This window comes from Pteronotus mesoamericanus, unplaced genomic scaffold, assembly GCF_021234165.1.
Source record: "Pteronotus mesoamericanus isolate MK-2021 breed Mesoamerican mustached bat unplaced genomic scaffold, CSHL_Meso_final contig_20, whole genome shotgun sequence".
Taxonomy (NCBI): domain Eukaryota; kingdom Metazoa; phylum Chordata; class Mammalia; order Chiroptera; family Mormoopidae; genus Pteronotus; species Pteronotus mesoamericanus.
Window position 1 is genome coordinate 79,110,374 of NW_026555085.1, and position 18,915 is coordinate 79,129,288.

At 37.5% G+C, this 18,915-nt stretch overlaps 1 protein-coding gene across 1 annotated transcript in view; it reads left to right on the forward strand.

Annotated features, from left to right (window-relative positions):
- The window catches only part of LAMA2 (laminin subunit alpha 2), a 525,989-nt gene extending 511,531 nt beyond the window's left edge, over positions 1 to 14,458 (forward strand). Inside the window, exons 59-65 of the mRNA XM_054569946.1 lie at positions 2,649 to 2,761; positions 3,073 to 3,262; positions 5,407 to 5,562; positions 6,978 to 7,131; positions 9,619 to 9,749; positions 11,684 to 11,906; positions 13,151 to 14,458. Coding sequence (XP_054425921.1) covers positions 2,649 to 2,761; positions 3,073 to 3,262; positions 5,407 to 5,562; positions 6,978 to 7,131; positions 9,619 to 9,749; positions 11,684 to 11,906; positions 13,151 to 13,308 — 1,125 coding nt within the window. The 3' untranslated portion in view covers positions 13,309 to 14,458. The remainder of the gene's footprint in view (positions 1 to 2,648; positions 2,762 to 3,072; positions 3,263 to 5,406; positions 5,563 to 6,977; positions 7,132 to 9,618; positions 9,750 to 11,683; positions 11,907 to 13,150) is intronic.
- The last annotated feature ends 4,457 nt before the right edge of the window (positions 14,459 to 18,915 follow it).

Below are 18,915 nucleotides of genomic sequence, written 5' to 3' on the forward strand. Positions count from 1 at the left end.
GGGAAAGTGACGCAGAGCAGAGCCGCGCCAATCGGCCCGTCACCCCTCACCAAACGTGAGCAGAGAGGCAGACTAGCACAAAAATCATTACCAGGTTAGAGGCTGGAGCACTGCCTTCCCATTTAAACCTTCAAGTAGATAAATATAAACCCTCTTACCTTACACTGGCACTTCTCAGTTTTCTTCCAACTGCCAGTTTTATAAAGGAAGGTAATAGAAGTTTTATTAGAGCAGTATCCCTATATCCATCCCGTCACAAATTAATGATAGTAAACATCAATTTAGATGTCCTTAAGAACTATGAACTTAGCATAACAGCTTGATACTCTAAGGTTACCTAGAAGAGTGTTCCATTTGTTTTCCCTCTGCTGTAACAGGACCAGTGTGAGAACACTGTTTTATTAGCCACTGCTTCTCTCTGCTTCTCAAGAGCTGCCTGTTGCAAAAGTGAAGCAGGACACCCTCCAAGAGGTGCTCTGCTTCCTAAGTTTCAAGTGGGTGTGTCATGTAATGCCTTTTAAAAGAATCCTTAGAAAATCCCCTCTTCTGCTCAAAGGATTTTCTAAAATAATATAAGCAGGGCTTTCTTTTAATTTAAAAGATGTGATAGTATTGATGAAGAACTGCTTTCTGCTCCACTCAGCACCAGTGCTGGACGTACCTGTCCGGTCTACCTAAGCCAGGTTATCATGGTGCTCGGGCCACAGTGCCCCAAACCTGTAAAGACAAAAGCTCTCCGTGGTGAATAGCTGCCCCCAATACCTAATCTCTACAATGGTCACTTTGATAATTTTTTTAAAATTATATCAGAAAGTTATTTTATTTATATGTAATAACTAGATGAATGACCACAGTGGTTACAAAACTACGGAAATGCCTGGGGGTGGTTATTTTAAGCTGCACATGATTGTTCCTTGACCCCTCGGTACCCATTGGCCTTTTCCATCCTCAGTTTTCAGAGCTGAGGGTTCAGAGATGTTTTAGCCAAATTCTGCCCGGGAAGAACTCCCCGCAGGTAGGATTCTCTTCGAGATTTCTGAGGACTGCAGGCTGGCTGCTTACATTTGTTGTGAGGTCCTCTGCACAGAAAATATCGTGAGAGGGTGAAAAATGATTCCAATTCTATTAATAGCATCATTGAAGGCTGAAAACATTAAGCTACTAAAGGCTTGCTCTTTGGGCTCATTTTGCAGGCAGTGTAATAAGAAAGGTGCCACATGTTGACTCCAAGAGAGGCCATTCAGCTGTATGAATAAATAGCACTCCACTGTTCCACCCACTGGGTTTTTGCATATCTGTGTAAATTTCAGCAACAGCCTGCCCTTTGTAAACTGACCATCTCCTGGAAAGCCAGAAGGGAAATACTACTTCCACGAAGACCAGTTTTATAGCCTTTCAAAACACTTAAAGCCTTTCACCTGCTGTGGCAGAGAGCTCCATTTGACTGAGCTCAAGAGAAAAGAGAGCCAGGCTTTTCCTCATCAAGTGAAAATTTCCTGTGTGCCGATGAGTCATCCCCAAAGCACACTATTTGGAAAGAACATTCCGCATCAAAAGCCTGCCTTGGGCTGTTTGAGAACCTCTGCTGAGTCAGCACTCACTGGGGCAGTGGCTGATCCAGAGCCATTAAGTGCAGATCTTAAAAACAGATGTGTTGTTTGAACTGTGCACATTATATATTTTCTCATGTACTGTGTGTTCTAAAAGACTTCCTAAGCAGTTTGTGCATTGAACTATTTTGTGAAAACAGGGAACAGAGAAAGGAATTGTGGCATGGTGTGGTAATTTGAGGAGCCTTGATTAGCTATTGAGCTGAGGGTTACAGTAGCCAGCTGTGGTCCATCTCACCAAGAAGGGCTATTATAATTTGCAGGGACCAGAACAAAATGAAGATGCAGGGCCCCTTGTTCAAAAATTACCAAGAATTTCAAGTTAGCAACAGCAGAGCCTAAAACCGAGTTACTGCACAGGCACCAAGCTTCTGAAGCTGGTCCTGCACCAAGCTCTCCCTTGTAAGCACCCTAGGAAGTTGATCTTTGAGCAGTGGCAGTTGAAATGGTGTATGGTGAGTTACATTTTTTAAAAGTGCTGTGTTGCCTAGCAACTGCTTAAGGACCTGAATGGGCTGACTTGCAAGTTTAGATACACCATCTTGAAAGTCTAAATTCATGGAAACCTTCTAGTAGACCGATAATTTTCAAGAAAAAGTAATATAGTGGGAGATAGATATGGGGAGGGCAAAAGAGAACACATTTTTCTACTCTTATAACCCGGTGCCTAGCTTGTCATTTTTCCTGTTCAATCTTCTAAGAATAAAAAACTCTTCATAATTGAAAGGGGAATTCCAGTTTTCACAGAAATGTGAACATTTTTCTTTAAAGGATAATGAAAACATTAATAAATCAATGAGTTTTTATTTGGCAATTCAAGGGTGCAATATAAGAAAACTGATTCACATTCACCAAACATTTAATAATAAGTACCTGCTATGTAGTAGAATAGAGAGAGGAATGAGAAACTGTTTTTATTCTTAAGGAAGTTAAAAAGAGTATGTGAGAACATTAAAATATAAGAAACTATTAGCAGCATCACATGTTTAAAGAACAGAGTCCATAACGTCCCCTCTTTCTCACCTTGGTATTTTACAGGGTCTTTGTGCTGCAGAATCAGAACCAGCTCTTTTGATAGGGAGCAAGCAGTTTGGGCTCTCGAGAAACAGTCACATTGCCATTGCATTTGATGACACCAAAGTGAAAAACCAGTATGTATTATTCTGCGACATGAAACAAGAACCAATAGATGAAAGTGCTAAGTATTTGCATTTATTCAATCAACTGCATGTATTAATAAATGAAGTGACCTTTTTAAAATTCCCTGAGTATAGTCAGGAATAGAATTTTTTGTCTGGGCCTGAGGAGCCCCGTATAGGAAATCAGCAGACCTGGAAAGTCCTCATCTTGGGCAAGGTTTAACCATCCTGTATGAAAATTCACCCACAATCAGATGTCACCCTCCCTTAGAATAAGAATGCTGTCATTCTTCCCTTTTACTTTGCATATTTTTATTTCACAGCCTCACGATTGAATTTGAAGTACGAACGGAAGCTGAATCAGGCTTGCTCTTCTACATGGCTCGGATCAATCATGCCGACTTTGCTACGGTTCAGCTGAGAAACGGATTTCCCTACTTCAGTTACGACTTAGGAAGTGGTGACACCAACACCATGATCCCCACGAAAATCAATGATGGCCAGTGGCACAAGGTAATAGTCCTCAGGATGTTGGTGGTGCCCTGCAAGGCGGGTACTTGGCGGCAGCCTCCGGCCCTCGCCCAGGGCCAGGACCGTTCTGCTGGTGCAGACTCTGACCTGGTGCTCCAGGAATGCAGCCGAGGCTAAAAATAAAGCAAATGCTGTATACAACGGCCAGCCTTGGCAGTGGGATCAGACCTGGGTACGTTGGTATTGGACCACTTCACATGCCTCATCACGGTACCGCGGGATGCTGTCATTGCTATACAGCTGTGCTTCCCGAACATCTGTCTACAGACACGGGCCAGGCCGTTGAAGACATTCTCACTGCTGGAAGTGGGAAACATGGAAAATGAAGCATGTTAATCATAAAGCTCTACGAAATCAATTTAAAAGAATAATACTTATTGAGATAATATTTTTCTATTTTTAAGGCAGCAAAATGACCTCTTTTTTATGAAATTATATTTGACAAACTTAAAAGCTGGCAATACTAAAATGGCCCTCAAGACTTACCCTCCTATCTCACCTCATACTGGTCTATAAAAACCAAGAGTCTGGGAATCTGTAGTATCATGTTTAAAGGGCTCTAGGGTATCATATCCACCAACAGTCATTTGGAACAACTTTTAAAGCATTGGCCTTACACCCAGAAGCTGGTGCTATTGTGGGCACAGAAGGCTCATTTGCCAACTTACTGTCCTCTTTGGCATGACTACAAGTAGATAATATACTGCCTGATTAAAACGAAGACTCAGAGTTTGTTTCTGCACCTGTGATAGCCTATTAAGTAAAGCTTCCCTAGGTAGACGAATAAAATGTTTAATTTTTAGAATAAAATGTTATTAGATGTTGTAATTTATATGTTAACGTAGTTGGACTTGTTAAGTGCTCATTTAACATTTTATATGATTAGCATATCCCATGAAAAGCCAAAAACCTAAAAATATATAATAAAGATGCAATATTAACTGATCTGTTACCTTGAAAATAAAAGAAAAATCATATTTGCTTGAGAGCTTATGACTTGCAAATATTGATCTTTATAAAGGCACTCTCGTGAAGGTTTGTTCTTACCTTTCTAGGGTGTCCAACCTTTTGGTGTCTCTGGGCCACACTGGAAGAAGAGTTGCCTTGGGCCACACATTAAATACATTGCAATGCGTAATCACAAAAAGAATCTCACAATGTTATAAGTAAATTTGCAAATTTGTTTTGGGCCACATTCATAGCCATCCTGAGCCGTATGCGGCCCATGGGACAGAGGTTGGACACCCTAGAATAGTAAATGTGGCACTTGAGAAAACGATGTTCTTGGGCCACAATCTGGTATTAAGGAAGAAAGTTTAAATTTAATAAATAGCCACATTAAGAGGAGATTTTATTTTTGAAAGATTTTTTTAAATTATTTCTCTAACCAGAATAAGTATAAAGTGAGGTCTTAAGTTCTTCTCATCCTGATGTAGATTCATTTTTAAGCCATCATTGTATTCCAGCATTTCAGAGGGTTCCGTGCTCCTTTTTCTAAATTCAGACTCAAGGTTTTTATGCTCAAGCCAGTTTTCACACCCCTTTTTTCACTCTATCCCAGAAGATAATTCACTCCACTGCTGCAATTTCAGCATCAGTCAGCTTTCCATCTTCCTCCTGACTTTGTACTAATCACCTGCTGCAGAAACAGCAGCGCAGCCTGGATGGGCTGCCCTGCCGTCAATCCTGCAGGAGAAGGGCTGTTAGGCAGAGGGATGTACCATATCTGAGATTGTGCCGGGGAGACCAGAACTTGCTCAATCAAACTAATACACTTTTAAAAACAGACATGAATTTTGCAGCTCACGTAATCATGACAGGGCTCTCAATCTGCCCAGTTCCTTACAACATGCTTACTTGGCAACCTGTAGAAGAGTCTTCAATCTAAAATTCACCCAGGAAGATTTTGTACTCTTTCAGAGATGGCAGTAATGGGGGGAAAAAATAGTTCGAGATCTTCTGTAAAATAGGTTTAATTTCACTTATATTATGGGCTTAGCACATACTGGGCACTTGGTACATATTATTTTGCTTTACCTAAGGAATATCCATAAAGTTCTTTTATTTTATCCTCTGAATATTTGAAATTTACCTGTGACTGACATTAATGGCTCCTCTTTTTGTAGATTAAGATTACACGAACTAAGCAAGAAGGAATTCTCTATGTAGATGGTGCCTCCAACAGAACCGTCAGTCCCAAAAAAGCCGACATCCTGGATGTTGTAGGAATGTTGTATGTTGGTGGGCTACCCATCAACTACACTACCCGAAGAATCGGTCCAGTAAGTGTGTAGTTTATTTCTGTGGCTTAAATAATCTGGCTGAGTCATATATATATTTTTAATTATTAGGTCACATTGGCCAATAACCACTTATAATTAGATAGAAAATAATCTTTTCTGAGAAGTGACAGAAGGTCTCCTAGACAAATTTGACTACAAGAGGCAGTGTCACAGAACAGAATATGGGTCCTGGAGCCAGGCTCCCTTGGTTGGAATACCTGCTAAACTATTGATTAACATTATGATCTTAAGCAATTTACCTACTCTTTCTTTGACAAGTTCACTCTTTTTAAAAATAGACTAATAGTAATACCAAAAAAACAAGGTTGCTGTAAAGATTAAATGAGGTAGTATATTTCACATGCCTGAAAGAGTCCCAAGCATATAGAAAGCGTAGGACAATAAAGATGATATAGCATTGAAAGCATTGTTTCAGAACTAGAGATTTAGCAAATATTGAGAGGTGCCGTATTAAGATTACAGTTATTCAATACTGGATTCAGAATTTAAAGTCTTAGAAATTTTGTAAATCAATATTCACAAAATAATTTTTTTTCAGGATGTGTGTCCAGGCTTACTTTGGGAAGCATTATTTTAAGCAGCACAGGGGATTCATGTTTTTAGAGAACACACTGCATACAAGTGTGATATATTTCCATACTCAAATCAGAACACATGATGATGTAGAGCTGTTCTTCATCAAACACAATTGTTCATCATACTTGTAATTCTCAGTACTTGGTTCCTCTTACAGATGATCAGTATTGCCTCCCTTTTATAGAGTTGGATATGCCACCCAAGCCTATCAAAATGAGAGTCTCTGCAGTGAGATTTATATTTTATATTTCATCTGGTTTTAGAGATGCAACAGTGATTAAATTGCATCCCTAAAACCAGATGAAATAGAATGGAGCAGAGTATGATTGATTTATTTCTATAGTCCCTAAACTTTGGATGTTTTGTTGCAGACTTTCAAGTTTTATGTGTATGTTTGTGCGCTTTCTTAGGAAAAGGTTCACTGCTTTCATTAGCTTTCCATAAGGAAGAAACACTGAACCAAACCTAATTATCTTTTCAAACAGAATTTGAACATATATTATGACAAAATATATATAAAGTAAGGTCAGAAAACTATTAAAGAAATATGGGCTAATTAAAACTCACAGTACCCGTATAGGCCCATAGCCCTGTGCAGTGTTTAGAGTATCAGCATGATCATGTCCAGGCTGGATACATCCCAGTTGAGAAGCACAACAGGATTTTCCGCGCTCATACGTGAAGCCTGGGGCACTGGTGCAGATCCAGGCAGTTTGCTTGAAGACAAATGGCTGATAATTATATGCTTAGAGCTTCCCACAAATGATTGCATTCCATGTAGAGGCAAAAACCTGATTTCGTTTCTTCTGACCTGAAAGGTGACCTACAGCATTGATGGCTGCATTAGGAACCTTCAGATGGCAGAGGCCCCTGCTGATCTTGAACAGCCAACCTCCAGCTTCCATGTTGGGACATGTTTTGCAAATGCTCAGAAAGGAACATATTTTGATGGAACAGGTTTTGCCAAAACAGGTGAGGTGCCTTCATTTACTTCCTGTTGCATATTAATGAGGTACAAATATTATTCTTGTGTGGAAGCATAAAAGTCCCCAGGGACCTAAACTAGTATCCTTTACTTAAGCCAGAAATAAAAACATGCAGAAGTAAAAAAAAAACAAAAACAAAAAAAAAAACTACCTCTTAAAGATTAATGTATCTGATTCTGATAAGAACTAATAGAAGAAATAAAGTAAAAGGCTATTTGGAAAGTTTATTTCATCTCCTTCCCTGGAGATCAATAACAGCAAAATAAATGTAATTCTGCAAGAAGGTTCATATGTTTCTACCATATAATTTATCTACTTTTAAGTTTTCCCTGTCTGCCTTCATGGAGATGAGATAACACGTTTGTTTGTTTTTGGTTGTTTTTTTTATTTCTTTCTTCAGTTCCTTGCAAGGCTCTGTTTCTCGGTCTCTTCGTACACACACAGTGCACACAAGCTGGTGCCCATTTCTCGTTGGCGGAAGTGATAACGGCCCCTTTCCCTGCTTTCCTTAAGTATCTCTCCTTTTCCAGTGAACATTTCCAGTGCAGGCCTGAATCACTGCAAGTGAAGGCACAATTTAGAAAGAAAAATACAAAATAAATTCTATAAAATAGCAAAAAATATGACAACATATATTACGATAGACTATTCAGGCCAGTGGTTACCACAGACACATGTTTTTGTTCATTAGAAAATAATTGCTGAGTACAGACTATGTAGAAGTCATCATGGTCAACAGAAGTAAATAAGACGATGTTTCTTTAAGAATATACTATCAATAAGTAAGGTTCTGTATGCTTAAAAATCACAAAAAAAGTAAAATGTATAAAAACTAAAAGACATGCAAGAAGGTTCTGTGAATATTTAGAAGGATAGGATAATTTTGGCTGAGAAATAAGGAAGGTTTTATGGAGAAACTGATACTTGAGTAAATTTAAAAGATGAGTTGAACACCCGCATGCCAATGTTGTCAGAGGTAGAAGAGCAAGGCCTTTCAACACAGAGAATAGGTGGAAATTTCACCTATGCAGAAACAGAAAACAAAAACAGAGGATATGTTAAATATTGAAATAGTGGGTGTTAAGATGAAGCCCAAATTCCATGTGCTATGAAAGTCCAAAGCCTTCTGCAATTTTTCTGCAAGTTCATAGATGGCTAGCACTCCCTTTGTCAGATCTGATGGCAAACTTCAGCTTCAGTTTCTGCAGTTAGATTGACTTGCCGTCCTGCCTGGGCTCTTTGGTTCTGGATCAAACAGAGCCAGAAAATTAGCCCCTTCCCCAGTTTCCAACAAATCTTGCCATCCCTGCCACACACAGGGTAAACAATCTATATAAGGTCTGGGTGGTCAGAAGAGGTTATGTCACTGCAAAATGTACAACTTCAATTTAACCCCTTGACATCTTTGTTTCTAATAGCTTTCCAGCCACCCAGTCAGTGGGTTTTAGTGGCCTCCGTACTCCCTCTGTCCTCTGCTGAACTATCTCATGTCATCCCTCTCTTCTCCTTAATGCCCCCTTTCAGGACCAGAAACAAAGGCTTCCTGTTTTGTTTTGCAGAACAACTCAGTTTTTCCTACCCTTTGCTCTTAAAATCCACTGTAAGCCCACTTTTGCCCATCCAAACCCATCCAAACCCACCCCAGTAGAATAAAAGTCTTTTTCATTGCAGGTGCCACCCTTCAGCTGTGTTTACACATAGCTTTTTTTTTTTTTTTATGGATAAACGAATAAATAGAAGACATGGAGAAACTTTCCCTGAGTTCTTCCCTAACACTCCATGTAGTTGGTAGGGTCTAGTCTGGTCTTAATGAATCACTTTGTTTCCAAGAGGCATGTTTTCAATACTTTCTAAAAGATTAAATAAACTAATGAATCAAATATGGAAAATTACAGGGAAGAGACTTAACTGGATGAAATAGAAAAGTCTATTTTTGTCCCAGCATCTTCTTCAAAATTGTACTTGCAATCCTTTTCTTATTACTGAGCTCTTTCAGGTCATTGTAGCACCACTTGGAGTGGCCCAGTAAAATTTTACTGACTAATCACTTAAATGCTTGACTTAATCCTACAGCAAGACCTCTAACATAATCACACCTGGATGTGAGGTTCTTTAAGTCAGTCTCAGTGTGCGTTCTTTATTCACTCATTCAACAAATATATATATTAAACATCCAGTAGGTGCCAGATACTTTGGGCGGGCCATGGATAAAATGGTGAGTAATATGGATAGTCATTGCCCTTGTAAAACTTACATTCTAGGAGGGAAGACAGCCAAGAAAATAAGCAATAACTATAAAGCATGTTATATAGTATAATAGTGGGAGTGTAAGCCATATTAACAGTCTGGAACTTAGTTATTTAATTGGCTAACATCTGAATTGAAATCTAGTAAAACTGTTCTATTATACAAATTTGAATGAACAATCCCTAAACTCTAATCTACAATTTTCTGTAAAACCTTTATTTTACAGTTGATGGGTTCAAAGTGGGATTGGACCTTCTTGTAGAATTTGAATTCCGCACAACGAGAACCACTGGAGTTCTCCTGGGAATCAGCAGCCAAAAAATGGATGGAATGGGTATTGAAATGATTGGTGAAAAGGTAAGTATCAGCTGCCTAAATATTTCTGATTTCTTCATGATATTTTTGTTCAGATGCAGAAACTTTATTTTGAAGCTTGATTCTTTATTGAGAGAGAGGTAGGTTGTTTCTTTTCATTCTTCTGGCTTATCTCAATTATGAGTGATTTCAAGACACCTCTTCCGTAGACCAGTGTGCACTTTAAATGTGCTAATACTACATTAAGCCAAATGTGTTGACGAATAATGGACTGAATAGCTTAAGATTTCAAGCTCTTACTGCGTTACCAACTTATTCTCTTCTTAGTGAATGCACAGTCTATGAAACTCTTGATTTTAGTAGGGAGAAAAAAGGAGGAGTCTTGGGTTGTCTAAAATCAGTCTTTTCCTCTTATAATAATAAGTAGCTAGCTAAAATATTGGTTTCTCAATTTTTACTTAAAGCATACAGATACCATTTCAAAAAAAGAGAAAATTTATAATACATTTATATTAGTATAATTAAAATATTTTGTAAATTTGCAATTGATAATCTAATATAAGCACTTCCTTGGTGCCTATGAATAAGCCGCCTGTGATGGGACAGACCTGTTTGTATATACCTTGTATTGTGGATAAGAAGAGGAAGGCAAAGCAAGAAAATTCACAAGGTTTCTTTCTGGCTATTAAATACAAATCATACTCCAACTCCGTTCATATTTCCACTCATAGGGTATTGTTTCCCTCCCAAGAAGAAACACTGCATCATGACTTAAAGTATGCTTTCCTTTGCCTCCTCCCTCCCTCCTCTGTCTTCAAACCATCGTCAAAGGCAATAAAGCAAAAAGATCCTAGAGCACAGAGCTGAAAGGGGAACAAATAAGCAACATTTAATAGTTTTGCCAGATTTTCAAAACATACTTTCCCTATATCTTGTTGGAATAAGCTTCATTTCGTCACCTGTTTACAATTGCAGTTACTATCAACTTGTCAGTGAGTGTATCAAGTTCCATAACAATGCATGTGGATTTCTCACCACACTCCTTTTATATGCAAAATCCCATTATTCAAACTTCACCTAATATAGTAAAATCTTAACTCAAATTTCTATCACTGTATAATTTACAAACCTTTCACCTATTTACTTGTACTTTTAATCTTCTTTTTAAAACTCCTATTTCTTTTACATTGTCAAATGTGTTGCCCGATTGACTGTTTTTAGTATTTCCTTATGTTTCTTTTCTTCATCAGCTTCAAAAGAATTCTGTCATCTCAAATTTCAGGGACCGTTCCATGTTACTGAAAACAGATTTTTCTCATTTAGATGAGAACTACCAATCTAAGTTCTCCATTGTTAAGAATTTAACCAGCCTTCTGGCTCAAAGTCTTTGGCACCTGTGACATAAAGCTGGCCCCCAAAAAGTAATTTATGTAATTCTCAGTCCTGGGTATAAAATGGAATCCGTAAAGGAAAAAAAAAATGATTAAAACACCAAAGCCTAAATTGAAAAAAAACAAACCAACCCAATAACCCTTTTTAAATGAATTTGTAAACCAAGTTAATGAATCACTCTAAACATCTTTTAAGAAAATTTTTTAAGGTTCACTAAGAACTATCACACCCTAAAAGATCTATGGTAGAATTTTCCGTTTATATGAGGTCCTTTTCTTTGTCAGCTATTCTCAAATTATATTTCACATTTTCTAAAAGCAGAATTATTACTAGCCTCACACATCTTGCCTACTGCTCCCAACAATGCCCGAAAGCAAAGGACATAATTTGTGACTCCAGGTCATTAAATTTTTGTTTCAGCTTTTGTCAAGTTTTGGTTTGTTTTTTTTAATGCCTCAGTTATGTTCATTTCAAACTATTCCAGCTGATATCTTTCCTATAGACCTGACAATTTTTGTCATGTGAACCATCATGATGCCCTTCTAATGAAACCGTCTGTGACTGTTCAATTTCCTACTTTATAGATTATGTTTCATGTGGACAATGGCGCTGGCCGATTCACTGCTGTCTATGATGCTGGGATCCCAGGGTATCTGTGTGACGGACAATGGCACAAAGTCACAGCCAACAAGATCAAACACCGCATTGAGCTGACAGTAGATGGGAACCAGGTGGAAGCCCAGAGCCCAAACCCCGCATCTACATCAGCTGATACAAATGACCCTGTGTTTGTTGGCGGTTTCCCAGGTGAGCATTGTTTAGCCCAGTAACAATTTCTTTGCTATATTATGTTCATGATTTTTAAAACCTTGATATTTCTAGGAAGGTATCCAAGAATGTGTGCTTAAGTATACCTGCTTCCTAGCTTTAGAATCTGCTCCCATAAATAACACCTTTCCTGGAATTCCCAGTGTATAAAATGAGCATATTACTTTTCATGATACCCCCAAAGTTTCATTTGTGGGGCAATGGAGGATAGTGGAAATGAAGTTGGCTTATAAAAGATATAAAGCATTTAACAGTGATCAGGCCAGAGTTGGTGTTCTTTCTGATTTTTTAAATATTAATATGCCCAAGTAATCATAAAATGTTATGGAACTTATTTCCTCAAATTCTGGAAATCATTGGGTTAAATGTAGCTAATTTCCCCCTTAGGTTATTTTAGAATTTATATTTATATTACTAGGAAACCCAAGTAATAAATCTGCATTTGAAATCCCTCTTCAGCACATTAAAAATAGCATGGGAACCTCAGAGAGTTACCTAAAGTGCCTATAAACAAGAGGACCCAACTTGAGGAGAAATAAGCCAAGTGCCTCTTAATAAGCACTGTAATAACACAGACTGTTAGAATGGCCTTTCAGCATTTTGGCAAGAGAAACGTTTATTCCCACTTATGGTACACCTCCTCTGCTTAACAAAACAAGCAAAATGTATATTCAGCAGTGGTTGACTGAGGACAAGATACAGGACTAATGAGGACCAATCCAGAGCTCCTCTTTCCAAAGCTGATTGTCTTTTCACAAGTAGGTTTTAACAAGACCTACTTCAGCTTCAATCAGGATAAACCCCAAGATGGTATAAGGGAGATAACATATTTCTTCATTCACGGTCTGTGAAATGATATCCTATTAGCACCTTGTAGGCCTGCTGAGAGAAGGGAGTCTCTCCTTAATGAGAGGAAGATTTTGCGTGAGTTTCCAACCAATTTAACTTTCAGAATGTATTTTTATAATGTAAGAAAGGAATAAAGTCCATGAAAAGCCCCTATCTTAATTCAGTATTTGATCGATTGCTTTGTTTTATTAAATCAAATTCAATAATTATAAGCCATAACTGTAAAAGGGGTATAAATTTTAAAATTGTAAGTCCAAACCAAATTATTTGATGTCTTAAAATGCGTGTCTTCCAACCTTATATTACTATAAAAACATGCTCTTACATGTAACAGCTTCATTTCAAAACTGAGCCCTCCTTGCTTTGTTTTTCAGAGGGCCTTAACCAGTTCGGCCTGACAACCAATGTTCGGTTCAGAGGTTGCATCCGGTCCCTCAGGCTCACCAAAGGCACGGGCAAGCCACTGGAAGTTAATTTTGCTAAAGCCCTGGAACTCAGGGGTGTTCAACCTGTATCATGCCCAGCTAAATAATAAAAATAAGTTTAACCCCAGAAGGGTTCTTCAAAACAAGTGTATCAAGTAAAACAAATATATTTTACCTGTGTATGTTATTAAAACTAATTTGTGCATGTATATTGAATTATTTCTGTATTCAGATGGTGCTAATTCAGATCCCAGACTGAATTTTAATTCCAGTTCTTTCTCAAGTCCATTAATATTAAACCACCTATTTCATTCTACATTATTGCTTGTTTTGTGTGATTTTAAGGATAAAAGGCAACTGACCATAAATTGCTGAATTTACAACATGCCTTAGAGTCATCTCAAGAAAAGTTCAGATGTAATTTGTAAAGGCAACAGTTTTGTTTTGTTTTGTTTTGTTTGTTTGTTTGTTTGTTTTTACTAACTCTTATTAATACTTTTATCATCCTTTTCATGCTTGTCAGCTTTGGCTTTCTGTCCAGACCACTGAAAACAACTGTGGCTTTGGCACATTTGATCGGAAGGAAATGAGCTCCCATACTCCCTATGTTTGTGAAAACATTAGCAAATCATTTCTCTGATCCAGGTTCATTAAAAGAGAGTTCAACTATCTGTATGAGTGAATACTTTTCTAGGCTGAAGGTAGAAAATATAGATCAGATTCAGGCCAGAGAGCTTAATTACTTGATTTTCTTGTTTGAGAATGATTTATAGGCTTTGGGTAGATACCAGAACCAAGCTCCAGAGTGACAAATAAGCACACATTTTATATAACAGTATTGAGGCTTTGGGCTCTAAGTTTTTGGTGAATAAGACAATCTACACTAAGTGGAGAGAAATAGTACTAAAATTAACTGTTTACTTACCAAAAGTCAATAAACCAGTAACTTAAAAGGCATAGATCATTGAATCTTTTTAATTGCAGTTCAGTACAAAGAAAGTGGTTTAGTACGACCTAAAAAATTCATTCCCTACCAAATTTTGTGTTTTGTGCTCATTTTACCCAATATTTCAATAATCTTCAAAGGGGTCTGTGAGAAGAATGGCCCCAATGATATTCATTATGTTAAGGAGAAAACATTTCATCTGCCATCTTCAGTAGAAATAGTTGTAGTCTAGTAACCTAGAACATTTAAAAGAACAACTTCCGTCACAATGGTAATTTTAACCAAAGAAGTATAATCCTCAGGGGGAAGAAAGGTGCTGTTTCTAATCAAGGAAATGGCTAATATACTGTTAGCATTTTATCGTTGGCCAGGTGCTTGATATAATTTTTCCACACAACTCTATTCTAGACCAAGCAATTCTCAATCCTGGCTCCATTTCAGAACTACCTAGGAAGCTTTAAAAACAAAAACAAAAACAAACAAACAAACAAGCAAGCAAACAAAAACTCAGTGTCCCCATCAGCAATTTTGATTTGGTCTACTAGGATGTAGCCTGGACATGAAGATTTTTTAAAAACCTTCCTAGGCAATTCCAAAATGCCATCAGGGACAAGAATGACTGTTCTAATGAGAAAAATTATCTGCTATGCCAACAAAGAGTTGTAGTCATTTGAGAATCCGACTTAACTTTGTCTTGACTATTTCCATACACATAATACAACAGACATATATATACATTATTGAATCTAGTTAATGCCTAACCTTTAAGTAATAAAACTCTTTGAAAACCAATGTGTTTTGAAAGGGAAGACATTACTTTTGTACTGAACGTTGGCATGACTTTGGGGCTTATTCCTGATAATGACTGGATAAACAGGAATAGAAATGCTAGGTTCCTAAATTAAAAGCTAATGCCTTTCTTTCCTGAATTCTGAGCAGAAAGATAATAAGAAAGCCAGGGTATTTAATTGGCACGCCCATCAGAGTTAAACCCAGCTGAAGTCAATTTGTAGATAAGTGCCTTAGAATGGTAGAGTTGGAAGGGCTCTTTAGATCAATAAATACAGTGATTCTCAGCTCTGGCTAGCCATTAAAATTGCCTTCACCACTTAAAAACAAGAAAATAGACTAAAATCTTGCATCTGGATATCACTCCAGACCTTAAGGTATAATCTCTGGATAGGTCCTTGCCTTTGGCATTTTCTAAACAACTTCGGTTGATTCTAACATGCAACGAAGGCTGAGGACTCCTGGGCTCCTACTGCCTCTGTATTGTAGGGGCTAGAAACTAGAAGGGACTCAGGGAGATTTGTTGGTGTGCTCAAAGTCTCACATTAGTTACGTTTCCACATAGACCCAAAACGTTGATCATACCCCAGCAGAGTACACTGAAGCAGGCATTAGCTCCATTTGTCCTGTACAAATCTATACTCCAAAGTGGAAATTTAATAAAAGAGAAAAGTTTCTCTAACATAATTTAAATTAATTTTCTACCTCAAAAATTAGATTAGTTTTTAATCCCAAAACAAGGTAAAATGTTTCCTTCACTCAACTTTATCGCCTCAGTAATTTCTTCATCTCCTGCCACCCACAGCAATCATGAAGAAGGCTAAATACTTTTCACTTATTTTCCAAACACCCACTCCTACCAGGTTCTCAGCTTTCTTTCTTTAAGAAGGTGCTTGGTACTTTAAAAGGAAAACATTTGTAAGTGAAGTTTTATTGAAGTTACCATGGTGAACACCACTGACAAAGGAAAATAAGGAACAGAGCAGATTTTAGCCCCAAATCACCAGAATACAGCCAGAACTACCAGACACTTAAAGTTTCAACTAGTGGTTTAACAAATCATAACTATTTTCTTCTTTGATTTAGCCTATTGTCCCTAACTACAAAACTCTTCTAGATGTTCTGCTTAACAACAGAGGAGAATACTACTTGGACGAGTTGAAAATTTCTTGATTTTATGTGAATTATTTCCTGAACTATTTTGTATATAAAATTGATTTCTATATGATTAACATGGAAACAAAACACACTAGTCAATTTCTGCAAGCCCAGAGCAATCTTCTTTCTCACTACCACTTCCTAAGGATATCACTTAGAGCTGATGCAGCTTTTGTCTGTTTTTCAATGTCTATTCATCTCTCTTGAATCGAAAGAAAGATACAAACACATGTACTATAGTCACCTGTTTGAGATTAGATACCTCAGACCTAAGGGACACCAAAAGGGAAGGGATGCACAGGTTGGGCCCTGGGTTCCATTATTTTGAAATCTTGACATTCAAGGTAGTGGCTCAGGCTCACTCTTCAGCATTTGTGTCAGTTTCCTAACTGAACATGACATTTGTGCCCATTACTGAAGTGTAAGTGTCATAGCATGAATGATATCCTTCAAAGATTAATCCTTTGAAGTTCTAATCCCCCAGTATTTCAGAATGTGACTGTATGTGGAGATAGGGACTTTAAAGAGGTAATAAGGGTAAAATAAAGTGATATTGGTGGGCCATAATCCAACGCCATTGATGTCCTTAACAAGAGATTAGCACACAGACAGGCATAGAGAAAAGACCATATAAAGACTCAGAGAGGAGGTAACCATCTACAAGCCAAGGAGAGAGGCATCTAGAAAAGAACCAACCCTGCTGACATATTGAACTCAGACTTCTATCTACCAGAATTGTGAGAAAACAAATTTCTGTTGTTTCAGCCACTCAATTTGTGGTACTTTGCCATGGCAGTTCTAGCAACTTAAAGTAGGGCCTTTCTGCATTAAAAAAAAAAAAAGATCGATTACTAAATCAATCATATATAAGTGTACATACACACACACACACACACACACACACACACAAACACGCATACCTAAAACATTAGCACATTTCAGGTTCTCTGAAGAGTGACATGTACATCAGAGAAATTATTTTGAGTAGTGACCGTTACCACTTATGTAAGTAGAAAAAAATAAAACAATGTTCACAATGTAGTTAAATAAAGAAGTTGTTTTATATGTGCTTGGGTATGTTAGGAATAGCTATATAGCAATTATAAATCAAAGAAACAACACTACTTACTGAACTTATCAGTAGAAAGCGTTTTTCGGAGAGCTGTTTGTATATTCAGGTTTGGAGAACTATTCAGTCAGCCTTGGATAGATCAAAGCCTGTTTCATTATTGCAAGTTGACTCCCTGGATCCTTTTGCAGGGACACACTTAGATGAAAGAGGTAGCAACAGTAGAGGTGGTAAAAAGTAATTAGATTCTGGTATGTTATGAAGGTAGATTAGTGTCTCTGAAAGTACTGCCTATGGAGTATGAAAAATAAGGTTCTGATAACTTTTGATCATCTAAAAGAAAGAAGTAGCCAATATTCCAGGATGGAGGATGGAGCTGGATTAGGCTTTTTTTGGAAGAGAAATCCAGGGGCATAGTTGTAGACATATTGAATTTAAACTTGCCACTAGGTATCTAAGTGCACAGTACTGTAGGCAGTTGGATATATGAGTCTGGAGTTCAGGAAAGAGGTCTGAACTATAGATATAAATATGAGAATCATTGGATTGTTGATATTATTTATAGCCACAAGACTAAATGAGATCACTAGGGGAGTGAGTATAGATTGAGGACCATGGACAATTTAGCATTAAAAGTATTAAGAATACAAATGTCAGAAAAATTATTTAGAACTTGAAAGTAAGCAAAAGAAATTGTTAGATGTTCTTTTGGTGCAGTACTGGGCCTGACTTTCTATTGACTGGGCTTTCTAAAACTCTGTAGGGTCAAAGTTATCTTGTAGACTTTTGTCTAGTAGAGATGTAAATAATTTTTGTCTGATGGAAGAGATAACCCCAAAGTTAACAATTCTGTATTTGTAGAAATCTTACCCTAATCTTTGTGTTTGTGTGTGTGTGTATGTGTGTGTGTAGCTTCTCAAATGCTTTTTAGAACAGTTTTAACATCTTACTAATTCTCCCATTAATGAGTTAAATAAAATCTTTGAAATGTGTTCACATTATATTTACTTGAGAGTCAATTTAACCTTCTGAAGACAAACTATACTTTAGCAGGGGAGGAGTGAAGCAAAGAACCAGTTGAATTTTCCCAGGTCAATTTAAAACTAAACTTCAGGCCATACAATTTGTTCATTTATGATTGAATTTTTTCAATTTCCTCATTCTATGTTTCCACTGCTACATTTCTTGCTAAGTAAATATTACTTCTGAAAGTAAAAATAATGTTTAAAAGCTTAAGAAAATAATTATAGCTATTCACTTCAATTTTTATTGATAATTACTCCCTCCTGAAAGCACAGTCTCAGCTTTTACGTACACACACATATAAATCATCTTATCTTTTTGGTAATGTTGGAGCTAAGAACAGATTATTTGTGGCCAGGGGCTCCTTGTTTGAGAGATTTTAGGAAAGTCAGTGGCATGAACCAAAATAGGCCATTTGTATGGAAAACGCAATGGAAATGGCTGAAGAGGGGTGAGTCTTGTTAGCCAGGTTGATGGAGACTTGGCTATGGAGTCTGCTTGCTGGCTCTGTGAGGGGAGGGTTCAGAAAAGGAACAATGGCTTCTGCCAGCATTTCTTTCTGGGAGAAAGCTGCTCCTCCAACTCTCACTGTGTTGCCCAACAACTTAGTTCCTCCCCATATGTTGCTGGTGCCTTTTGAGCTTATGCCCCAGCACTGGAGCTCAGAGGGAATGAGTCCAAGTAACTCTGGGTATGAGCCCTTTAAGAGGAAATGCCTGGAACTCCAAT